This window comes from Xiphias gladius, chromosome 17 (genome assembly GCF_016859285.1).
Source record: "Xiphias gladius isolate SHS-SW01 ecotype Sanya breed wild chromosome 17, ASM1685928v1, whole genome shotgun sequence".
Taxonomy (NCBI): Eukaryota; Metazoa; Chordata; class Actinopteri; order Istiophoriformes; family Xiphiidae; genus Xiphias; species Xiphias gladius.
This window is the reverse complement of record NC_053416.1, coordinates 24,583,783-24,607,294: the sequence shown is the minus strand read 5'-3', so window position 1 is coordinate 24,607,294 and position 23,512 is coordinate 24,583,783. Positions and strand designations below refer to the sequence as shown.

General features: G+C 39.1%; 2 protein-coding genes across 11 annotated transcripts in view; both read left to right on the top strand.

Moving 5' to 3' along the window:
• slc8a2a (solute carrier family 8 member 2a) overlaps positions 1-7,450 on the top strand; it is a 12,948-nt gene extending 5,498 nt beyond the window's left edge. The window contains exons 7-13 of one of the 9 annotated variants that reach the window (XM_040150499.1): positions 1,480-1,583; positions 2,205-2,249; positions 3,897-3,928; positions 4,219-4,314; positions 5,221-5,320; positions 6,563-6,835; positions 7,010-7,450. In XM_040150499.1, coding sequence (XP_040006433.1) covers positions 1,480-1,583; positions 2,205-2,249; positions 3,897-3,928; positions 4,219-4,314; positions 5,221-5,320; positions 6,563-6,835; positions 7,010-7,386 — 1,027 coding nt within the window. In that variant the 3' untranslated portion in view covers positions 7,387-7,450. Of the gene's footprint in view, positions 1-1,479; positions 1,596-1,739; positions 1,756-1,814; positions 1,857-2,204; positions 2,250-3,693; positions 3,718-3,896; positions 3,929-4,201; positions 4,315-5,220; positions 5,321-6,562; positions 6,836-7,009 lie in introns of all 9 variants that reach the window. The other 8 variants (XM_040150494.1, XM_040150496.1, XM_040150501.1 and 5 more) reach the window with 8 other exon arrangements.
• Positions 7,451-9,957: 2,507 nt separating this feature from the next.
• hnrnpl (heterogeneous nuclear ribonucleoprotein L) lies at positions 9,958-22,866 on the top strand. Of its 2 annotated transcripts, XM_040150262.1 has the most exons (14): positions 9,958-10,080; positions 10,598-10,716; positions 11,469-11,706; positions 13,751-13,836; positions 13,971-14,067; positions 14,202-14,274; positions 20,033-20,068; positions 20,339-20,407; positions 20,514-20,764; positions 20,871-20,992; positions 21,137-21,338; positions 21,431-21,488; positions 22,228-22,323; positions 22,475-22,866. In XM_040150262.1, the coding sequence occupies exons 1-14, from the start codon at positions 9,997-9,999 to the stop codon at positions 22,531-22,533; spliced, it is 1,590 nt and encodes a 529-aa protein (XP_040006196.1). In that variant the 5' UTR covers positions 9,958-9,996; the 3' UTR covers positions 22,534-22,866. The 2 variants fall into 2 exon arrangements, with proteins under 2 accessions (XP_040006196.1, XP_040006197.1); XM_040150263.1 differs by lacking the exon at positions 20,033-20,068.
• The last annotated feature ends 646 nt before the right edge of the window (positions 22,867-23,512 follow it).

The window sequence follows — 23,512 nt, the reverse complement described above, 5'->3', positions numbered from 1 at the left end:
GATTGGCCAGTCTGCATACTCAAGGGGCAGGACTTAACGAAGGGTCAATTGTTTTTGGTCCTACTACAACAATATTTGTTTGTAGTATCAGTTCATTGTTGGTTTTGGTCCTTTATGGCTGATAACAGGAAAAATATTGAATGTCGTGAGACTCCTTTAAAACAGAGAAGATTTTGAAGGCTGATGAAATTTTGAATGAAACTGTAACTGCAATGCATGTAGGTCTTTAGCAAAGTCATCTTTCTACATTTTCTCATTCAGCAAACTCAATAGGAGCTAAATAATAGACAAAACTGAAGTATGGTATGGTGATCAAAAAGACTGCTGTCCCCTTTTTAAAATCACTAGTTTTAAAACACAGCAGCCTCAGTTCTTTTATGTTTATTTTACTTTGGCTCATTAGTGCTTTAAGAAAAATGGCACCTCAACCTCAATGAAAGATTACTGTGGGTTATGAGCCACCCACTCCAGGTGGAGGAGGTCCTTTTAGACAGAATTTCCTGCGGACCTGACACCCAAGGATAATCCCGTCCCTGATCAGGTGTGGGAACCTCCAGTCACCCCATGTAAACTGACACATCCTTTTCCCATTAAATTTTCAGGTTATATAAGTTGTGTTTGCACATGGACTAATTGTACACTTAGTGAAAGACTCTGTTATGTAACACGGCCCATCAAGAGTTGCCACACAGTAAATACTATAACAATTGGTAGATCATAGTTAATGGGGATACGTAGGTGTGGTTAGCCTTATTTAATTTCTTTTTTTCTGCTGCAACCCTTACGTAGTGTTTATCTGTATACTCTACTACTCAGTTCTCAGCAAGTCCTCAAGGTATTCCACAAATTAACTATGCAGACATTGATTAAAGGGGCTATCCAGGCTGTGTTACACGTCATTTAGTTTAGCACTGTTTCTTTGGCAAACTGAGGCGCAAGAGCACACACTGTTTAGGCCTGAATTATTTACAGGCCCATTGTGATTAATTATTTAGGTCACTTCAATTTGTGATGTGATTTAGATGGTGGATGAAAAGATGTGGAGGTCTTGTGTTTTTATGCACCTAATCGTTCATGGAGTTTAATAGTACTTAATTCTTTTGTTATGGAAATAACAACGTCTGTGTTTGCGTGTGGTTCAGGTATTACTCATGTTGTGAAGACCTAAATCTGTTTATACAGTCACAGAATTGTCTTCCATATGAGGACAAAAAGCAAGACCACATAACGTAAATCATTCAATTTTAAGGTGAAGACATGTTTTAAAGTTAGGGTAAGATTAGGTTATGGTTATGGTAAGGGTTAAGGGTAGGCAAGTCGTAGTTATGGTTATGGTCAAAGTAAGTGTCCAGGAAATGAATGTAAGTCAATGTAATGTCCTCCGACTCTCTTTGTGTGTGTGTGTGTGTGTGTGTGTGTGTGTGTGTGTGTGTGTGTGTGCGTGCACCTGTGGGATTGCATATGCTTGCATGTTCCCAGTCAGACCTTACAAGTGCGCATCATAAATGTGGAAGAATATGAGAAGCAGGAAAACTTCTTCATTGTGCTTGAAGACCCCAAATGGCTGAAGCGAGGACTCTCTGGTGAGTGTGTAAGCATTTTTTATTATGTCATTGGTGTCTTATTGACTTGTGTTTTCTTGATTATGGCAATAAAGTAATTCAGTATGAGACGATGATGAATAGTTTTTATTTCCCATTTATGTTAACATAAAAAAATACACAGCAAGTAGACAGTAGCAATATCCCAGCTCATGTATCAAAACAATAACAACAGCAGCACAGGAGGCTGAATGCTGGGCACCTGCGTCAGAGCCAGTAACTGAAGATTACAAGCTGCCATTCACTGCTCTCTCTGTTTCAGTGTAGCACAGAGCTGATGCCAATTATGACTTTAGTATCCTCTAGTTTCGTGTTCCCTGTAACCTCAGTGTGTCTGTAGGATGGTTTGAGGAACTGGATATACTGTGCTTGTTAGTGGAGGTCAAAAGAATCTATAATATCAGTTTGTAATGAACAGTAGTTTATTTCATTAGGTACTGTAAAAGTGGAAACGAAAGCTAACAGTGTGGGTGTGCTGTGAATGCCAAACTAAATTTATAGAGTCCTGTTGCATTTTAGATTCTGTCAAGCCACTCTAATGTGTAACGCCCTGGAAATAGTGCTATTGTATGGTATTGAATCATTGTCTGTCTTTCTTCACAGCATTGCTGCTAAACCAAGGTAAAGTTTGGGTGTTAAAGGTGCAATGTGCAGCATTTTTAGATATCAATATGTTATTGTGAAATTGCACACTATCAGCAATAGAGCTAGGGTGTCAAAACACCCATAAAAACCCCTTTGCTTCCTTCAGATCAGTGGGTCTCTTGCCCATTGCTTCCTGTTTTCAAAAAGGATTTTTCTACTTTCCTTTTATTTTCCCTGGCATTGTGCTTGTATTTGTTTTAGTGAAGAGCATAAACACGGTTTCAGTCTTTCATTACTTCCTCTACTTGCCATTGTCAGAAACTCTGAAAGCTTGCTTCTTAATGTGCTGTCAGCACTGGGGGCAAAGACTTGGTGCCCCTTTAGGGGTGTGGTCTGTGTCTGCAGGGCTTAATGTGATAGGGGGGTTGGATCAGTGCTATCACTGAGGTTAGGGCGGGGACAAATACTGAGGTTTGGGCCTAATTGTTTCTAGGAGCATGACCTACTGACCATGATAGAGGCAGGTATACTGGTGGGGTGTAAAGCTGCATCTTGGGGCAGGGATAATAGTGGACCATGGCTAGGTGTTTGGGGGCAAGGCCTGTTGCCTCCCAGTCGACTGGTGGATTGGTTGGTCGATATGCTCTCGTCTGACAAAATTCTCATTGGTGGGACAGTCGCTGGTGTTACTACATCAGTAGCCTTCCAGGATTAATTAGTTATTTTCAGTGGCAGTGGGAGGGACAGATTACATGTGAAAAATAGGGTGTTTTGAAAACCCTCCCTATTTTCACAACTTTGAACTCGCCCAACCTAATGGAGACTGCTAGGTCTAATGTATTTAACGTTTACTGAGCATTTACTCAGAGTCAGCTCCAACCTATCTAACACCATTTCAAAGAAGTCGTCATTGTGGCCTTTTTTTCTTAAAACAGGTGAACAAAAAGTCGAGTGTAAACTTTGCCAACAGCAGTCTGCATATCGCTGCTCAACAACCAACATGACAGATCATCTAAAAATGGTGGGCTAACTTCTCTGCGTTAGAATGCTCCTTCAACTTTTGTGTTTAACACTTGAGGCTTTGAGTTCATATTCCTCAGTAGTTCTTGTGCTGGGATCACTAGTTGATATAGTTCTATTTTCAGAAATCATATGAATATGGGCAGGTGCACGCTGGTTGGCTCTGAGTCTTTTATTATCATTTCAGTATAAAATAAGCGATAAATGATTTATGCTGTAAATACTAGCTTTTCATGTTTATTTATAATTAATTTGGACTAATGGAGCTACCAGGTAGAGTGCAACCAATCGATTGGTTGAAGAGTAGGTACAATTTCAGTTGACCAAGATTTTCTTAGGTTGACTAAGGCCCTGGTTTCCAGGACCACCACAGGGACTGGGGACCAAATCACCAATGGGAGCAAGATGTGCAGCCAATGGGGGCAGGGCCAGGGAAAATTCTGAGGGTGGGGCCTGGTTGCTATTAGTGCCGGGGCCTGCTGTTTAGTGGCCCTGTTGGTAGGCCAAGACCGCCATTCAGGGCAGAAACTGCTACTGGTTTACAGTTTTAAATGATCCGTCCCTGTATGTCAGGGCCTACTGGGATTATGGCTTTTTTTCCTGAACAGAAACTCGCAGGCAGTGCTTTCTCCTAGGCTGTGTACCATCCCCAACATATTCTTTGAGTTACAGATGGGGTTCATGCTTAAGACGATGAGAAACCCCAATCTGTGAAAAAAAAAGCTGCATGGGGTACTCAACTCAAGGCACAAAAAGTCATCTTGCCACCCCAACAACCTGTTTCAACAGGAAGTACATCAAATTATGGATGCTACACACAGCACCTTTAAAAATGTTATACTTTGAAAGTGTGTGCAGAATGTGGAATGTTTTTTCTTCTTTATGCTTTAGATTTGGGTCTGTACCCTTGGTTGAGGTTTAGGAGGTGTGTGTGTTTTGTAAATGAGATGATAAATTACACTCATGATAATTAAATTTCTGTGTTCTCCTGACAGGAAACCCCACCCCCGAGGAGGAAGAGGCAAGGAGGATCTCTGAGATGGGTAAACCCATTCTAGGAGAGCACAGCAGCCTAGAGGTCATCATAGAGGAGTCCTGTGAGTTTAAGGTGTGTGGGTGGCTGACAGAAGGCATTAAACTAGCTAGTTAACCAACCAGTCTTTGTTCTTTGTAAAAATAAATAATCGAATACAAGAAACAGACAAGTATATTTTATTTTAAGTTTGTTGGAAAATACTAGCTTTTTTATTATCTTCATTGGTTTATGAAGAGAACAGCTGAATGAACATATGGAGCTTAAAGGCTTACAATGGAGTGTCAGAGGACTTAACATGCAATATGTAAATTCTTAATTTGACTGGTATTTCCTTTAAAAGCTTTCACAAATAAAAGCATAACAGAGGTTTGAGTTGTTACAATGTGGAAAAGTTGAAGTATATGTGTTATAGTTCATTAACCACCTGGTGCCCTCTCACACATCAGACTCCCAATGGAGTACTAGACCAGGTACAGTTACTTCCAGCATGTTGTGTGTTTATGGGACTGATTAGATAAGACTTTTCTCCTCTCATTTCCTCATTAAACTCTCATCATACTCTTGTGATTACAAAAATACGGTGCGTTCACATCTACCTTTTCTAAATTCTCAGCTTTTCTCATGTGTTACATGCATTTTGATTTGAGATGCGTTGAGGCAATGTGTATCAACGTGTGAGCAATGTTAGGGTCTGTTAATTCTGGATTTAATTCAGATTCTGCAGCAGAACAGTGAAGGCAGTGGTTTTGTGGGTATATTATAAATATGTGCCATGTCCATATCTGCCATTTTTGTTCTGGATATTACACTGGCCCTAGTCTGCATCAACTAGCTCATGTAAAAAGCTTACAGTGAACTTTTTGAGAGTTTGAAGTGAAATGACGGAAATGTGGACCCATATGTTCTGTGTACATCCATAATTATATGAGCTATGATTAATTCTGCCTACATAATGACCTATTTAATGTGTTGTAACAGAACACTGTGGACAAACTCCTAAAGGACACCAATCTGGCTGTGGTGATTGGCACTCATTCGTGGAGAGAGCAGTTCATTGAAGCAGTCACAGTCAGTGCAGGTCAGTGGCTATTATATGTTTGTTTTTTTGTGCAATACTTTTATGGTTTTGTGTTTTTTTTTGTTTTGTTTTGTTTTTTACCAAGTAATCTTTGCAGAATATTAATGACATTAAAACTATTGATCAGAGGTATAATTTTAGCATAAAAGTACATTTCTGGAGTCTTTTTTCAATTATAATTTTTCTCAGTTTTATCTGTGGGTTGATATTACAAATTTTGCCAGAACTTGTAAAAATTGCGCATCTGACCCCTGTGTTTTTGGAGTTACAGATGGGTTTTTTGCTCACTGAATTAAATTATCATCATGCTTTACATTAACTCAATTTCAGATTTGACAGTAATCAGTCTCAGAATGGTTAAATAAACATTTACAATTTAATGTTATCATTCATTATCAATTCATGTCAGTTTGTTAATGATGAAGATATCTCCGACTGACCAAGAAAAGGATTCATTTTCACAAAATGGCTAATGTTACTAACAGTGAATAGAGAAATAATTTCTCCTAAATTGTTGCAAGCTGAGTTAGCTTGGCATTCACAAAAAACATGTGCATTGCCAATTTAAAGGAATAGTTAATCATTTCGGGAAAATACACAAATTCCCTTAGTTTCCAGTAGCTGCCTGGCTTAATTTAGCCAGAAAACCTAAGTGCAAAAATGACAAGTTGTGGTTTTATTTACCTGACTGCAGGCTTTAGCTTTATATAATTTACTGTACAGATTTGAGAGTGGTATTGATACACTTATCTAACTCATTGCAAAAAAGTGAATAAGTGTATTTCTAAAAAATGTTTAACTAGTCCTCTTATTCTGCCATAACAAAGAGGAAGCATAATAAAAATGGTTATCCATATTAGATTAATAGATTAATTGAAAAACATATTCTGCATTCTTAAAATGTCACAACCTGCCCATGCCCCTCGACCTGTCAGTCACTTGCTAGGTAGCCTATGAGCGCAAAGTCCACGCCCCATTTCAAAACAAGCTCAAGATGTAAAGTGAGAACACAGGAATTGAGAACTGAGAGTGAGAGTTAAAGAGACATATAAAGCACTCTGCCTACTAAATAAACACATGATTATATGACTGCACCTACTTACAACATTCTCCTTTCTTGTGTACAGCTTAATTATGACACTATAAGCTGATTTGCCCAAAGTGTGATTGCATCATTTGTGGCTGATGACATGCCTTTTGTTGCTCAGTTTGATTCATCTTCACCGTGTATTCTTTAAACAGGTGATGGAGATGAAGAAGAGGGACAAGAGCAGCGAATGCCAAACTGCTTCGACTATTTCATGCACATATTGTGCATTTTTTGGAAGATTTTGTTTGCATGTGTTCCGCCAACCGAGTACTGGAATGGCTGGGCATGCTTCATAGTGTCAATCTCTGTCATTGGTGTCTTAACGGCCATTATCGGGGACCTAGCCTCCCATTTTGGCTGCACTGTAGGCCTGAGAGATGCTGTCACAGCAGTGGTCTTTGTAGCACTGGGGACTTCACTTCCTGGTGAGTGATTCTACGAGTGAACCTCAGTTTTTATTATTAAAACAAATGCAATATAATGTATATACCCCAAAATGGGAGGAACACACAGTATGGTAATGTTTAAGTCAGTTAAGGTAAGTTTTGGACATACTAATAAGCACTGAAACTTCACTAACTTTATTCTTTTTGTTGCAGATACCTTTGCCAGTAAAGTGGCTGCCACTCAGGACCAGTATGCAGATGCATGTGTGGGAAATGTGACAGGAAGCAATGCAGTTAATGTGTTTTTGGGCATTGGAGTGGCCTGGTCTGTGGCTGCTGTATATTGGGAAGTCAAAGGGAAGGTCTTCCGTGTGGACCCTGGCTCGCTGGCCTTCTCCGTCACACTCTTCACCATTTTTGCCTTCTTCAGTATGGGAGTGTTGATGCTACGCCGGAAACCGTCCATAGGTGGCGAACTGGGAGGTCCACGGATCCCCAAAGTCCTCACTTCACTGCTTTTCTTTGGACTGTGGTTTCTCTACGTCCTCTTCGCCAGCTTAGAGGCCTATTGCCATATACAAGGCTTCTGAGAGAGCACAGCTGGGAGAGTAAGGACCTCGCACTCACAAACACACACATCACCAGGACATTGACCTGGTCAGAACCATTAGAGTAACTAGCACTGAAAAGACCTGTCACCACTTGACAACTGCTGCCATGGTTAATAAAAAAATGTATACACATTACAGACCTGCACATGCAAATCTGTGGATCACATCCACCCCAGGAAAGTTCCAGTTAGTAAAACTGGTTGTGACAGAACAGATCATTTTCACTTATGTGGTCTAATTAACATGCAGTGTTATTTGTTTTTGGTAAAGGGGAGCAAATGGTCAGCATGGACTCTGTGAAGACACTGGAATGTGCTTGACACTGGCAATGCCTGATGGTTCATAACCTGGAATTCAAGTTTGGTCTTATTTCTCCTCAGGCTTATAAAAGCTGGATCTGTAGATTAGACTTTCTAACCGAGTAATTAAATAAGAAAAGCAATGAAAGCTTCTTTACAGATACGAGCAATGTTAAGTGATGATACACGACAAGATGCTCTGACATTTGAAAATCATGGTTGAACACCACTCTGCTTTGCATTATAGCAGTGGAGTCTGTTGCTTTTGTATATCAGGAAGCACTTTATACCATGGCCACTTGTCACGGGCAAAAAGTGGCTGTGTTCAAACTGTCATCCATTTTTAATTTTTTTTGTCAGTGTATATGGAGCTAAGCATGATATACCATAATTAAGTCTGTTCGAACTGTTACAGTTAATTGGTAACGCAACACAAATCAAAAGTTCTGTTGCTATGGCTACCTCCAGTTTTTGGGCACAGATTTAGAACAATAGTTAAACTGTTGACAGGAACTGTTTTAGTTGTCCTGCAGTACAATTTTGAGTGGAACCCTGCCAGCCATCTTCTGTGGCCATGGTATAAAAAACTGAGCGCATTTTGGTTACAATCAGTTTGGGAGATAAGAAGTTGTGAAATATCTCACTCCTAAATGTTTCTCTATAATCTGACACAAGACATGTTTATTGTAATTACTATACCTACTGAAGTTGATGTCACTATGAATATTGATAATAGTAATGATCAGAAATGCACTACATGGACCCATTATTGAGAGAAAGAATTACACAGACAATGAATTTCTAATAAGCTGTGGAATGAAAAAAAGTACCTAGTATCTGCCATTTAGTGTGACTGTTTGAAAGTGATGATTCATTCACCCCTGAAGTCGTATCTGTTTATTTATCAATGGTGTAATTTAAATGTCTTTATAATTGAATGTATTTGAGCTGATATGATCAAAAATATATATTGTAATTTATTGTAAGTTGTTGTCAATTACATTGAAATTTTAACTGATTGTTCCTGAGTTGGATTTTTCTAAAGAAACATGACATTTGGGGCACACTGACGTAAATACATAAATATTATGCTCTTAAATTTTGAAATCCATGTTCAACAGACAATATAACACCTTTATTTCAATTCAAGAAATAACTGAGGGCTGACCCTCATTTACTATGATGTCGAGTGACATCATGATACATTTTAGGTTTGCAAATCCAAAAAGCATGTGCATAGTGGCGCCCGGGTTCTTAAAAGGATAAAAGCAGATTGAAACTTCTCACAGATCAATCCCATCAATATGAGCCAACCTGTCTGTAACCAGTTTTTAGGTTTTTGTCTAATACACAGGTCAGCTACACAAGTTGAACAGTGGGTGGACCTTTTTTTTTTTTCTTTTTTCTTTTTTCTTCTCCAGACCATTTTAAAGGACTTGGGAGGGACATAGTGCTGAAATGGTCCGTTAAAAATATGAAGAACACAAGGAAAGGAGTGAATAAGCAGTTGTCCTGCAAATAGAGGGGCAAACTTAATTATTTGGGTAAACTTTTGCACGCACAACATATTTCTTCACTGAGTTTCTGGTCTGGAAATATCTGAATTACCACCAAGTAATGCCACCATACTGGCAAACATCGTACCAGATTATGTAAAATCCTGGAGTTGTGGTTGAGAAGCAGTGAGTCAATTGAAAGCAGGGCTGTTAGTAGGCCAGTGTTTTTATGAGTGATACAGGTTTGTTACAAGTTCACGATGCTGGCACTGTTAAAAATGTTTAGCCACCGGTTCAACCTCACCGCCTCTACGATATGAAACGATAATCTTAATGATTGACAGGGTAAAGCGAACAGTAATAACGCGTGTAGCGTGTGACGCCCTGCTACTGCATTCATCGCCCACCATTGAAAATAAAACATCTGAACACTCTGGTCTCAATAAGTCACAATGTTTATCGGGTCGCAGTTTTAGTAGAATCGTTTAAGTAAACTGTTGTTCAAATAGTCATGCTGTGATCACAACGTTTGATTACTACTGGATGACACGCCTTCGTGTTTAGAAATGTATAATTATTTGAATCTTTGTCCCATCTGCATAATAAAATGTGGCTTTAGGAAAACAGGAGTCTCCAGAAAGGTTAAATCAAGACGTCTTTACAGCTTCACACACCTAATTATGGACAAAAAAAAAAAAAAAAGAAAACCCGAGGCGTTGCTTTCAGCTGTCAAATAGTATTCCATTTTTCCCGACACATCATGAATGCAGCAGTAGCCCGGCAGACAGGACAACATGGCTGCTGCTGCGGGCCGTTACTACGGAGAAGGTGGCAGAGCGACGAAAAGACAGAAAACTGAGGACGGAGGAATGACAACGGTGAGGGTTCCTTCGTACGGTCATAGTTAGTGCTTTATTGTGTTGAAATGTGCTAGGTTTTGATTTTTTTTTTAAAGGAATGTAGGTTGACAAAGCAGTGCTTATCTCGCCGCTAGCTAAAATGAAGAAGCTAACTAGCTAGGTTAGTTAACCGCAGCAAACCAGTTCTCGTTAACGCGAGTTTGGTCGTGTTTAGATAGAAATGCATAAAAAACGGTAACGTAGTTTATTTAATTGTCTAATTAAATAGCTACCGATACCCTGCAGCCTTTTTGTATACGGATAGAAAACTTGTAATTTAACAAAGAATTCGTTGTATTTTTTCAGGTAACCGTTTAACCTTAACGTTTATGACGTTAGTTACTAGCACTAATCTTCAACACAAATATATTTCATAAGACTCACTGACTGGGGCTACTATTTACTTATCTCTAGCGGTCTGCTGCACCATGGCTTTTACACCAGCGGTGGAAGGATTTTAAGATCCCACAAGCATCATGTTATGTTTAATTTTCAGGAGAGTTACGATGACCCTCATAAGCCGCTGCCCTCCCCGGTGGTGCACATCAGGGGCTTGGTGGACGGTATAATGGAGGCTGACCTGGTGGAGGCCCTGCAGGAGTTTGGGGCCATCAGGTAATATCAGATCACCTAAGACCCTGTATGTCTAACGTGCTGACAGTATTCACTGTAGTCTTCAGTGGTGTGATTCTCATGCTGCCGGTTTCATGGCCCCTGTTGTGTGAACATTCATACTAACCTCATAAAAGCACTCACAGACAGCACCATCCCGACTCACGGTCATCCCATCAAGCTGTTATGACTATGGCGGTTATTTGAGAAAATAGTTAGCACATTCTGCGATGAAAGAGCACTGCTGGAATGCAATATTTACTTGCTTGTTCTGGGTTAGTTCTCAAAATCCTTTGGAAACTATCGTGTTGTTTCGTCTGCCAGAAGCTTTATCTTTCACCAGCCACTGTTTGACTTATCTGTGCTGTTCCATGCTGGGCACGTAGCATACACAAGGCTTATCTGAGCTTTTTTGTTGGAAACAACTGCCCCTTATTTTACATGGGGACTTGGTGAGTGCAGTGAAACTCCATGCCTAATCAATGAGCTAAAAAAGGTGTAGAGCTGCAAATGTGAATTCTTGTTAACTCCTTAATATTATTGGGAATTCCTTGTTTCAGTATTATTTTTGAAAAATATCCCTTAATGCTGGTGTAAATTTTGTTAGTTGTCGGCAAACTCAGCTGAATTGCAAGTTTAGCCAAGTTGCCAATGAAGTTACACATTTATTTGACTGATGCTTTTCTTAATGAAACATGGTTCAGTGACACAGCCTATAGGTCCTGTAATTTTCTTGTTGAAATATTTATTTACAGTTATGTGGTTATGATGCCCAAGAAACGCCAGGCCCTGGTGGAGTTTGAGGACATGAATGGATCCTGCAATGCTGTCACGTATGCTGCAGAGAACCAGGTGTACATTGCAGGCCACCCTGCCTTCATCAATTACTCCACCAGCCAAAAGATCTCCCGGCCAGGAGACTCAGACGACACCCGGAGCGTCAACAATGTGCTGCTGCTCACGATCATAAACCCCATCTATCCAATCACCACGGTAACGTGATTATAAAAATTTGCCTTGTGTGCAGTGACAGTCACATCATAATTTATGTAGTTGTGTGATGAAATGGATATATTACTATTACTGTATGAGGATAACTTCAGGCAGAATCATTCATGAGGTCACAGTACATAAAGCCTTAATTTTCAATGTTAGATATGAGCCATTATTGCAACTGGCTTAATGAATAACAAAGGTATTTGATTGTGTTATTTTCCTGATGTCTGGCTAAAGGTACTAGTGCCAATATAGTAATTGGTGTCCATTTTTCCCCAGCTGCATTTCAGTGTAAGGAATAGTGATACAAATATGGTAACAAATAAATAAAAGTGGGGCTCTTTTGCAGTCTCGCAATTTGATTTTGATGCATGGTGCCACAATTTGATTCAGAAATTGATTCAACAAAAAGAAAGAGGGGCACTATATTTTGGCTCTTACTCCAGTGCACAGTGCATCATTGACTCCTATCCTTTACCCACTGAGCTGCAAATGAACCATAACTGACAGTAAATGAACTTGTCTTGATGAAGATCATTGTCTGACTAACAGAAAAAAAGAAGAAAAGGTGTGTGAGAGTTATTTATTCAAGTTTACTGCACTAACCTGTATGAAAACAATGAAATGAAAGTGTAATTTACTGATGTTGTATGATGATTTTTGTAAAAACAGAACTTGGGGAAAAGGGAAAAAAAGTGGAGTGCTCCACTCTTGTGGTGTTAATGTTATGTCTCCAACAGAGGAGAACAGCCTTTCTGCTGCAGTATTAGTGCCAAACCCAAGTACATTGTTATCTAAAACACGTACTGGGGTTTGAAATTAATCAGACTGTTTTTTGTTGTTGTTGTTTTTTTCCTGCCCAACCAGAGTTGATTGAAGTTTTGTAAAGTACTGCAGTGAGAATTAGTCAGCTGATCTTGTTTGTTAGTGCTGGGTTTCGGTGCTCTGCTACTCTAAGTTTAGTTTGTAGGTGATAGGATACAAAGTGTTCACAAATACTTGACCTTTGTCCTGCAAAGCTTATTAAGTCCAAAATAAAATGCGGCCAACCGCTGCCTTTTTTTATTTTATTTGAAGAGATCCGTGTTGCACACAGATCAACCACAACATTAAAACTAGTTACTGGTTTTTATGTTTTGGCTGAAATGTGTGTGTGTGTGTGTGTGTGCACGTGTTTTTTTTTGTTTTGTTTTTTTTTAAGAGAGAAAGATAGATGGATGGATGTCTAGATAGATGGATAGAGGGACAGACAACAGTATATAACACTTCAGGCTCTAAGCTTCAGCACATTCAGTTTGAAATAAAATAATGGATACTACATTAAAGTGCCAGTCTCAGCTTTAATTTGAGTAGGTTTACATCAATATATAAAGAATTGCGTGAGTGATATAGCCCATTAAACACATAGTGCTCAAATTTTAGGGGTTCAAAAGTAACCGGAGACTTTGCTACTGAATGTTTTTGGGTAACTGTGTGTTGTTTTGTCAGTTCATGCACACAAAAAGAACTCATGCAGCTCCGAATTGACTGAGAGTTGAGAGCTGCCATTTAGATTGAGTTGGAGTTGTCTGTAAATATGAGGAGGAAAGATAATAATGACGATCCAAAAAAAAAAAAAATGCCCTTTAGGACTGCACAGCATGTCAAGAATACTCTGTAGGGTGTAGGCGTACATGTTTCCTCATCAACGATCAAGAGAGAGCTTGATGTTAGAAGATAAGAATATTAGAAAATAAGAATCACAATACTTATATGAATTTCTTAGTCTGCATCAGTGTTTTGTTTTGTTTTTTTGTTTTTGTTTTTTTTCCATAAAATATTCATTTCACAGCTACACTGAATTTCCTTTCTACCTTGATATTATGGAATTATTTTTATCGAAATGACAAAATTCTAGCAGTTTGAATTTGGGTAACAGTCCAGCCAAGCAGTATATTTTAGTGTTTGGTCGTGTGAAATTTTTAAATGTGATATGTCTGCTGTTGTATTAAGAGTCCTGACATCAGTAGTACTCTATAAATGTATCTGTGTGCTTCTACAGGATGTGCTCTACACCATTTGTAACAACTGTGGTCCTGTACAGAGGATTGTCATCTTCAGAAAGAATGGTGTTCAGGCCATGGTTGAATATCCTTTTTAAGAAGTACTTTTTAATTGGCCATGTTCCACTACATTTGTACACACTATGATTACATAACAAGTTGATGTTTAAATATACTTGGACCTTATAATCAGACCTCCCCTTAACTCATTGCTGCCACATTTGATTCGGTCCAAAGTGCCCAGAGGGCTAAAGCCTCTCTGAATGGGGCAGACATCTATTCTGGCTGTTGCACTTTAAAGATCGAATATGCCAAGGTGAGTGTATGACAATATCTAAAGAACCTTTGTACCTGGAGAATTAAAATCAGATGTTAGTGAGAGGAAACTAGTTTTGATTATTTTTGTAAAATTTATTTATTTATTTTTTTGTAATGCAATCCTGTCCACAGCCAGCACGCCTTAATGTCTTCAAGAACGACCAAGACACGTGGGACTACACAAACCCTAACCTGAGTGGCCAAGGTAACATGCAGTCCCCAACCCTTCCTTCCTCCATTTTTCTTCCTCTTTTCCTCTCATGCCACTGTATTGGATGGTTAGGGTTCTCTGCCTCCAGGGGTATTGCCTTTGATCACAGATGAATGGTTTCTTCAACATTCACCATGCTGCTCAACTCAGCATTCATAGGCAGTATTCCTGTGATGCCTTCACAGTCTTCATGCATTTTCTCGCCACACAGCAGGCACAAAGTAAGGGCATGAGGAGCAACCTCAAGGTCAGCCAACCTCCATTACAGGCTCATGCATGTGAAAAGCCCAACACACCCGCCACGGTAGCATATGCAGGTGCACCATTCTTCACATAGGTTCACATTCCCTATAGAGCATGCCACAGCTGCACAACCTCACATCCCTGCCTACTCTAATCCAGTAAATACTAGATACTATCACACCTGTTAGCATTCTTTCAAACATAGTGGAGATTTTATCATAGCTTAAATTAGACATTGCACTAGCCAGCAGAGTTGACTTAAGAGACTTCTACGCACGCCTCTGGTTAAAGGTCCCATGAAATGATTCCTGAGATCTGAAATGTTTCCCAGGCTTTGATTGTACATGTATTTAGGGCATGAAGGTTGGACTAACAATTGGAGGGCCTAGGTTTGAGGGTAGGTGAAGCATAAACAGCAGAATGAACACCGTCAGTGTGTTGTCATTGTGTTGTCAGGGATTCAACACTCAACTGTGGTGCTCGGTGTTAGCATTACTGCTGATGTTGGATGGTATCTCAGTCTATGAAAACATTTTTAATGGATGGATGATTCTGCAAATGCTCAAGTTCATGATGAGTTATTAAAAAAAATAATTAGCAGTAAGGAAAAGGGTGTGGTTTTGTATAAAAATGGGTTAAATGCGTGTTTTGGTATTTTCTACATATAACAGTTTTATCTACCATTATAAGACTTGAGCGCAGCACCTAAATCGAATGAAAGGAAAAAACTATGCTGAGAGTTCTCTACTAGTCTGATGTGAAAAGATCCCATATTGGACTTTAGGTGCAGTTGAGTTGGTCAACTCTGAAAGTGTTTTGTTGGCCCAGTTTAACCTGCAGGAGTTTCTGAAGGCTGGTGTAACATGTTGTCCTGCCACAGAGGAAATAAAATCATGACGAGTGAAATTAGTACTTAGTGTCTTCCTATGTCTTTGTTGCAGAAGTAAACCAGGGGGAAAACAGCCAAGAATTGAATCTGTCACAGATGATGAGCCCAGTCTGAAAAATTTTAACTCTTAGAGAAAATAATTATGTGAGAGGAATGAGAGTGAAAAAGGAATTGACTTGCAACAGTAACTCAGCTGAGTTGTGGCCATTAGCAAAGCGAACTGTCAACAAACGTCCAACGGAGAAAAAAAAATCTTATTTTGTGAGGCGCTCAAAATGTGAAAGATTACTTCAGAATAAAGCGCTCATTTCATCAGTGAGCATATTTGTTTTGCTTTCTTGTTGCTAATGTCTGAGTGTACTGTGAACAGTATGACATTATGTTGTGAAAATGCATATTTTTACAATGCGTAATGGCAAAACACCCCGACCAAACACCCATAAAGCCACCACAGCGTCTAAGCCCTCCAGAAACCTCAGGAAAACCCTGTAACAACCGATGATGGAACCAAATATTCGGGGCACAGGAACATTCTGCATTTCATGGGACCTTTAATGTGAAATATATATTACAAACACACTTAATATTATCCACATTGTTAAGCTTTTAAATCAGTAGTTTTATTGATTTTGTGTTGTTTTGAGACTCGCTTATGAACTTTGAAGAAGACCAGATAAAGTGGAATTTTTTTTTTTTTTTTTTTTTAAATTAAAGGTAGGGTTTATTTAATTAATTATTGGATATGTGTTTTCTTGATATAATGCTAAAGCATGTTTAAAAATCAAAGTCATTACATTCCTGAAAACTCCAGGAGAGGAACATTGTGGTGACAGAAATTCTTCTCTGCTGTTTTTATGACCAAAATACAGGTTTATATACAGGATAATGCTAAATGCGAGTAGGCCAGCTGTTGCCTGTAATCAGATTTCAGGGTAGCTTGAAAAACTACATTCACTAAAATGTAATGTGCTACAAGCCTGATGGAGAAGATGATATTACAGTTCATAATAGTAATTAGATTCTGTGTGGTCAGCAATAGAATTTTGCTGCTGTTTTAAACCTATATACATACATATACTTTACGCTAGTGTAGCTGTGCGGTGGAAATTTTTTTTTCTTTTTTTCGCCAGACACTGTAAAAGATGTAATTGTTTTTCTTGTACACAACCAGTACGAAAACATGTACATTGCAAGCTTCATACAAGTGTTTGACATTTTGTCCTCTCAAGATATTTCTTGATATTCTAGTTTGCGCTGCCTTATGAACCAGAGGTACTCCTTGTGTCCTCACTGTGCAAACTCATACAGGCCTACCTCAACCTCTAAGCAGACAAAGATGCAGTGGCTTCTACAGCTACAGTATAACAGCACCCACAGCCACAACTAATGTAAATCAGCTCTGTGGCATACATCGGACACAGTGGGGCAACAAACACCGGAACACAACCTCAACTCAGTACTTCCTTATTCCAAGTCCATCATCACCCCTATCTCCACCACCTGACATGGGAATCCATTTATTTTTGGTGGAGGGCAGTAGCCACCATTTCAGTTTGAGGGACAGAAATACTCCAAGGCCACGCGAACAGACACCTCGCATATCCACCACAGACTGATGATAGATTGATAATCATCTACCACCACCTCTTTACCAGTACAGCACATCTGCAGAGCCCCGAGGAGTCACCACTTTTGACACAACACATTGATGATGAGGGCGGGAGTCAGGTGTGTGGTCGTTGCGGCCAAGCCTCCTAGCCTTTGGGATGTGCCTGCCATAACACAACCACAGGGAGCAACAGAGGAGTTTTCAGACACACTCAGCCCGACCAGGGAACAGATGACACCACATACTGGGGCAGTAAACAAAAAAGAGGCCCTTTTCTTTCTCAGATGCTAATACTGCTCGTCTCTACTGTCCTGTGCCGAACACAACATGACAACACAACGAGCTGAATATCCACGGCAACACACAGAACTGAACCGCCATGACAGCACATCATCACGCAAATATTCCAGATGACTTATTGTCAAGCACTAGATGCCTTTTCACTTTGCAAGTGGCTGAAAGCTATTAAACCAAATAAGTGAGCATCATGTGAACGCCCATTTTTACATGAGAAGAAATATCCACAGGGGTGCCTATGAAGACACAAGCATCAAACACCTATCAAGCATATAAGCACAGAGGCAAACAGATTAAAAATCTTTTCCCAAAGCTTTCTACATTTATGGACTCAGGTGTTCTGTTTTTTTCCCTGTGCCTTCCTCCCCATTTCCCTCCTTCTCTCTGTGCTGTTCTTGTGTTGTATCTGCGTTATTTCATTTACCCTTTTTTTGCACTGGCCCATAGTGATGCCTTTAACGCCTCCCGTGTGATGCAGGTTTGGCTCAGTGTGTCTGTGGACTGACAGCCCACTCTCAAATGGTGCAAATGTCCTGCTTTGTGGTCAGAGCACGGTAAGCTGGAAATGAGCCTCTAATTGCAACTTTCAAAACAAACTGGCATCAAGTCAAAACCAAGCATGGACCTGTGGATGTACTTTTCTCTCTGGTGGTGGGGATGCAAGGAAGGAAAGAAGAAAGTACAGACTGAAGAGGGAGAATGAGTTGAGGCTGGAGTCAGAGGTTGGCGGGTAGCATCCTTGCTGAAGACTGCCCCCTACCTGCCCACTGTGTCCCATGCTCCATGTGTGGTGCTGTAAGTACTTGAAAGAAATGAATGAATAATCTGACTTTATGGTTAAAAGTTGAAAGTTATTGTGACACTAAACCAACTTCTTCTTCTTGTCTTAAATTTTTGATCTTAATACTGCAATATCATAGTATTGGGCCCATTGTAACACTAGCAAACAACAGATGTCAGTAATGTAATCAAAAAGTTCAGAACTCTTTTGGCAACTTCCTATTCAAAATTATAATTACAATATTCTAAGAATGTGTTACGTATATGGCTGTCTGATAAAACTACTATGTGTTAGGTTACCAAGCACCTTAGTATCAGGGGAATGAGTAGGGCCTGTCAGTGGCGGATTATTATTAACTTTGATTTCTAGGTCAAACTTATTCCTGTTAGGGTGTGTTTGGAAAGCTGTACATGGACTTTACTTCTTAGAGCAGTAGTAGCAGTAGCAGCAGCAGCAGCAGCTAATATGGATATTCCAATAGTTATAAAGTTTGGCTTTTATTTCACAGATGTGGATTTTGGTTTTAGTACTTTAAGTTTTTGTCATACCTGGTGGTGACCAATTTTAGTGACCTACTGTGACCACAGAAGGTTTTGTTTGCTCAAATGAGGGTATATTGGAACTAAGATAAATTAAGGGTTTTATTTCTGTTCACCTAGTGTCGAACAAAAATTTTAGAATTTGTTGTATCAAATTTTATGTTTAATACAAAATCCTATGCGGAATTTGTTTGTGGAAGTTGTGCTTGTAATTAAAGTCCCCATATGGTGACTAGTCCCAATATACACCTTACTTGTATTGCCTCTTGGTTTTTTTTAGTTACACATTAAATTAGCAAAGCAAATTATAAGCAGACACTGATTTTCTATGATTAACTCAACACCTGTCTCAGTGCAGTTCATGACAGTTAATACACAGTCTTCCACTGGTCATAGCAACAAATGTGTAACTGTTGTCAATGCACATCCTAAATATTCTGCAGACAAATATTTTGGTAATTATCCTTCTGGAGTTAACATTATGGTAGGGCAAATCTGTCCTTGACACTACATTAATCCGTAATGTGGTTATCTTGATTATGGCATGGGTGCATCTTCCAAAGGTGGTTCAAGCTGAGATGTTGCATCAGATGCATCGTAACAAACATTTAAGGGTACAGCAGATTTTCTTTCAGTGATCTCATACTTATTGATGCGCTTCAAAAATCAGTGTAGATGGAGAATTCAGACTTTTCACAAACATCAAGTGCTGATAGACATGAGGGAGAAAAGCCTCACTACCTATAGGTCAGACTGAAAACTAATAGCCTTATTTTAACTTTAACTGCTGATTATAGTCAACAATAAAGTGTGTACAAAATGTTCCTTACCAGAATCAAATATTTATTTTATTTATTACCCAATGTTAAATGAGAACACTGAATGCTGTTTTCACAATTAATTGCTAAGAGTAAATTGCTGATCTGCTAAATTTCATAAAGGGCCCCTACAAAAATGAGTGGACGCTGATGCAAAGTGTTCACCCTGGGTTTTGTTACATGGAGCTTGTGGGAAAACGTTTTATAACAAAATGGACTGTTTTCTAGATGAATTTAAGACAATGATTCTAAGTCTAGAATCCTGCTTTAATTTTTCTCTTTAACAGTGTAATCTAGTCTGAATGCTTGATGTCTTTTCACTTCTGATTTTATACCTGTGTCTTATCCTGGTTTGTATAAACTGTTTAGTTGTCATAGTTTCCAATAAAAAATGCATAAAATGCAGCTGCTGCTATTAGCACTGATACATATTTTAGTCCTCTGATCTTCCTTTTGAATGTTTCTGTTTCATACAGTTTTCTAGGATATGAAGAAATGTATTAATAGTGGTGCCAAATTTATAATTTTTTAATGTTAATTTTTATTTGGTGTGTGTGTATATGTGTACCTGCACAGATGCTGATGGTGAAGGCAATTGGAACAATTCACAAGGTGTGTGTGTGTGTGTTTGTACAAGGATGGCAGATATAGGAGGTCTTTAAAAAAAAAAAAGCTTGAAAGCTATCTTTCAAAATCACTGTTAAAAATCTCCATTATGTCACATATTAAATTAGTGAAATAGAGCCTGCAGACTTTTTTTTTTTTAAAACACTTAAGATGTCAGGACCCTCTATTGCATGTCAGTCACAGCCTTGCCTCTTAGAACATAGTAGCTTGTGTAATTTAACTGTTTGATAGGCAACTTTTATTTTACCGTTTTAGATCCCAATGCCAATTCCAACAAACGCCAGAGGCAGCCTGCTCTTCTTGGAGACCACCCACCTGATTATGGTAAATATACAACAAAGAAGGTGTTATTACATAAACAAAATTGGATCATATTCCAATACTGTATCTATACCTCCAATGTTTTTTTTTTCTCCTTCTTCTCTCTAAGGTGGCCCCCAAGGAGGTTATCATGGCTACAATGACGACAGCTACGGTCCCCCTCCTCCCCACCGCATGGGACCAGGGATGGGTGGGCGTGGTCGGGGTAGCCAGCGCTATGGCCCTGGATATGGACCACCACCACCCGAGTATGGTCCTCACGCTGACTCCCCAGTTCTTATGGTATATGGCCTTGAGCCCTCCAAGATCAATGCTGACAAGGTCTTCAACATATTCTGCCTCTATGGCAATGTAGAGAGGGTGAGTAAAATGAAGCTATCCAAACACTCCTTGAAGCATTACTCATCACGTTGCTATTACACACCAAATATTGATGGCTGTATTGTTGAATGCTTTTCTTCTTCAGGTTAAGTTCATGAAAAGTAAGCCAGGGGCAGCAATGGTGGAGATGGGGGACTGCTACTCTGTGGACAGGGCCATCACTCACCTCAACAATAACTTCCTTTTTGGACAGAAACTCAATGTTTGGTAAGAAGAGCTGTCCAAGCCATTAGAAAATGTTAGCACAGGCTATAAAAAAGAAAAAGAAAAAAAAAAGTCAAAAACAGCTAAGATGCAGAGTGCAGAGCTAGATATACAGATGCGTGATCTCTGGCTTACTTTCCTTGGTAGTGTGTCCAAGCAGCAAGCTATTGTGCCAGGACAGTGTTACCAGTTAGAGGACAACACAAGCAGCTTCAAAGATTTCCATGGATCCCGCAACAACCGCTTCACCTCACCAGAGCAGGCAGCCAAAAACCGAATCCAGCACCCCAGCAACGTCCTCCACTTCTTTAACGCACAGCCTGACATATCCGCAGAGATCTTCAACCAGGTAAAGAAAGCCTCAAGGGTTCTATCTGTGAAAGGTAGATTTTCCACAAGCCACCTTCTCAAATTTTGACTGAAACTGGTCTTTCCTTCAAGGTCTGTCATGAACTTGGAATTAAGAGCCCAACAAGTGTGAAACTTTTCACTGGAAAGAGTGAGTACAGCCTGACCAATAGTATAAACAGGTTTTGTTTAAGTGTAGTTTGATTTTTATCATCTGTTCTCCTAGATTTAAGAAAAAAAAAGGAAGTAATAAATGGGTAGGCAGATGTGTGTAAAAATACAAAAAGTGAAAAACATTTCTACACACTTACAGTACAGAGATTGGGATAATTGTTTAGCTAGTTTTACCCTGGCACAGTCTGTATGCATCTGTATGTACACCTTACAGTTCCCAGTTTACATGCAACACGATGCCAACTGCCAACAAAGCATTGCATTTGCCTTCAAACTGCTCTGCATGACAAGCAAACAAACAAACCCCAGCCCTTCTTCTAAATGCAAGGTGTTATTTGCTAACCAGATCATATGAAAATGGGATACAAATTAAGTTCTCATGTGTATAAAACTGGAATGTAGGTGAATTTTAGCAGCATAAATATTCTTTACTGTTTTTACCAGATGAATGCCAAAGCAAGGTTAGAAAAAAAACAAACTTGAATTTGAGTTAAAATTGCATTACACACATTCCAGCTGGTTTTGGATTATATATTGTAAATTGTATGTAGGTATTGTTGTTTGGTAATGCTGCAGCTTCTAGGTGGCTTTTTCAGCTATATTAGTAAGTGATCTTAAAACCTACACAAATCTCTGTTTAGCTCAATGCATTAACACACAGTTGAGTAATATCTGTTATGGTAAACTAATCAGTTGTCTTGTGTGTTGCATAAAAGGTGAGCGAAGTTCATCTGGCCTGCTGGAGTGGGAATCCATCAATGATGCCATGGAAGCCCTAGCTATGATGAACCATTACCAGATGAAAAACCCTAGTAAGTACTCCTCTTTCTACATTAACATACCAATGGAGTTTTAAAGGCTGGCCATGTAGTTGTTACAATAGACTGTACATTTTACAGCCTACATAATGTCTTTTACTTTTTATGTTTATAATGTACATTTTTTGTGTCATATCTCTTACAGGTGGGCCTTACCCTTACACACTGAAGCTGTGTTTCTCAACCACACACCATGCCAACTAAATATTCTCCCTTCAAGCTATTTGTAATGTTTTATGTCTTTGCATAGTGTACCGCAGTTCTTTTGTCAAGTCCCATTAAACATTCAGTCAGTGCTGACAGAAACTAGGATTGATGTGCTTGAGAACGTGTTACTTTAACTATGGTTTTGTATGATTTATTTTACTTTTACCATGTTTTTCAATCAATTGTTTTTGTATGTTCACAACAGTAGATATGAATAATACCCCACTAACCTGAAATAACATTTAAATGTGTACCTGTTTTTGGTTTTTAAATAAAGTGAGCAGTAACCATTATGTGAATACTGAATTAAACAGTGTTCACATCCTCATAGATGGTTTGTGTTGTATCTGTCATCATTTCTTCTCTCTTGAAAGGGAAAACCATTGGTTGGCTAGTTATTACAAAGAGAAGCAGCTGTAGTTTTCTGGATCAGTCAACGCTGACTATACTGTGCTTGTACTGAAGTGGTTAGCGGGGGCTTCCGTATTTTGATGCCTAGACTGTAAAACATTATCACTATAAAGATTAAAGGATAGCAGACGTGGAAGGCACGGTTATCTGTAAAAGGTCTTCAGTCACTATGTCAATGTCTTTTTAGTACAGTACTGTGACTCTTCACTAAAAGTTCTCAGTTTCAGTTCCCACATATTTGCATTAGAAGACAATAGCCTGGATCCCACGGAGGCCACATCCATACAGACTGCTTGTGAATCATACTCTTGTTGTAATTACATTCTTTCAGACCTGCACTGTATTATTTTCAGTATTATGGTTTGTATTCTGACGTGCTGAATTGATGAATGCAGTTAAAAATGCACTATTGCCCAAAATTACCCCTTTGACTTAGATATTCACCTTAATATTTGAATTCCTTACTATGGACTAATGAGTAATTAGCAGCATTGTTGTGTCTCTATTGTTTGAATTTTTTGTGTGCTGCCTGCATATATTTCTGGTGTCCTTGTAACATTACGTC

Excerpts from the sequence above, each read along its gene's own strand:
- hnrnpl (XM_040150262.1), top strand. The coding sequence starts at position 9,997 with ATGGCTGCTGCTGCGGGCCGTTACTACGGAGAAGGTGGCAGAGCGACG. Across the intron at positions 20,408-20,513 it reads AGACCACCCACCTGATTATG|GTGGCCCCCAAGGAGGTTAT; the intron begins GTAAATATACAA and ends CTTCTCTCTAAG. Across the intron at positions 20,993-21,136 it reads GGACAGAAACTCAATGTTTG|TGTGTCCAAGCAGCAAGCTA; the intron begins GTAAGAAGAGCT and ends TTTCCTTGGTAG.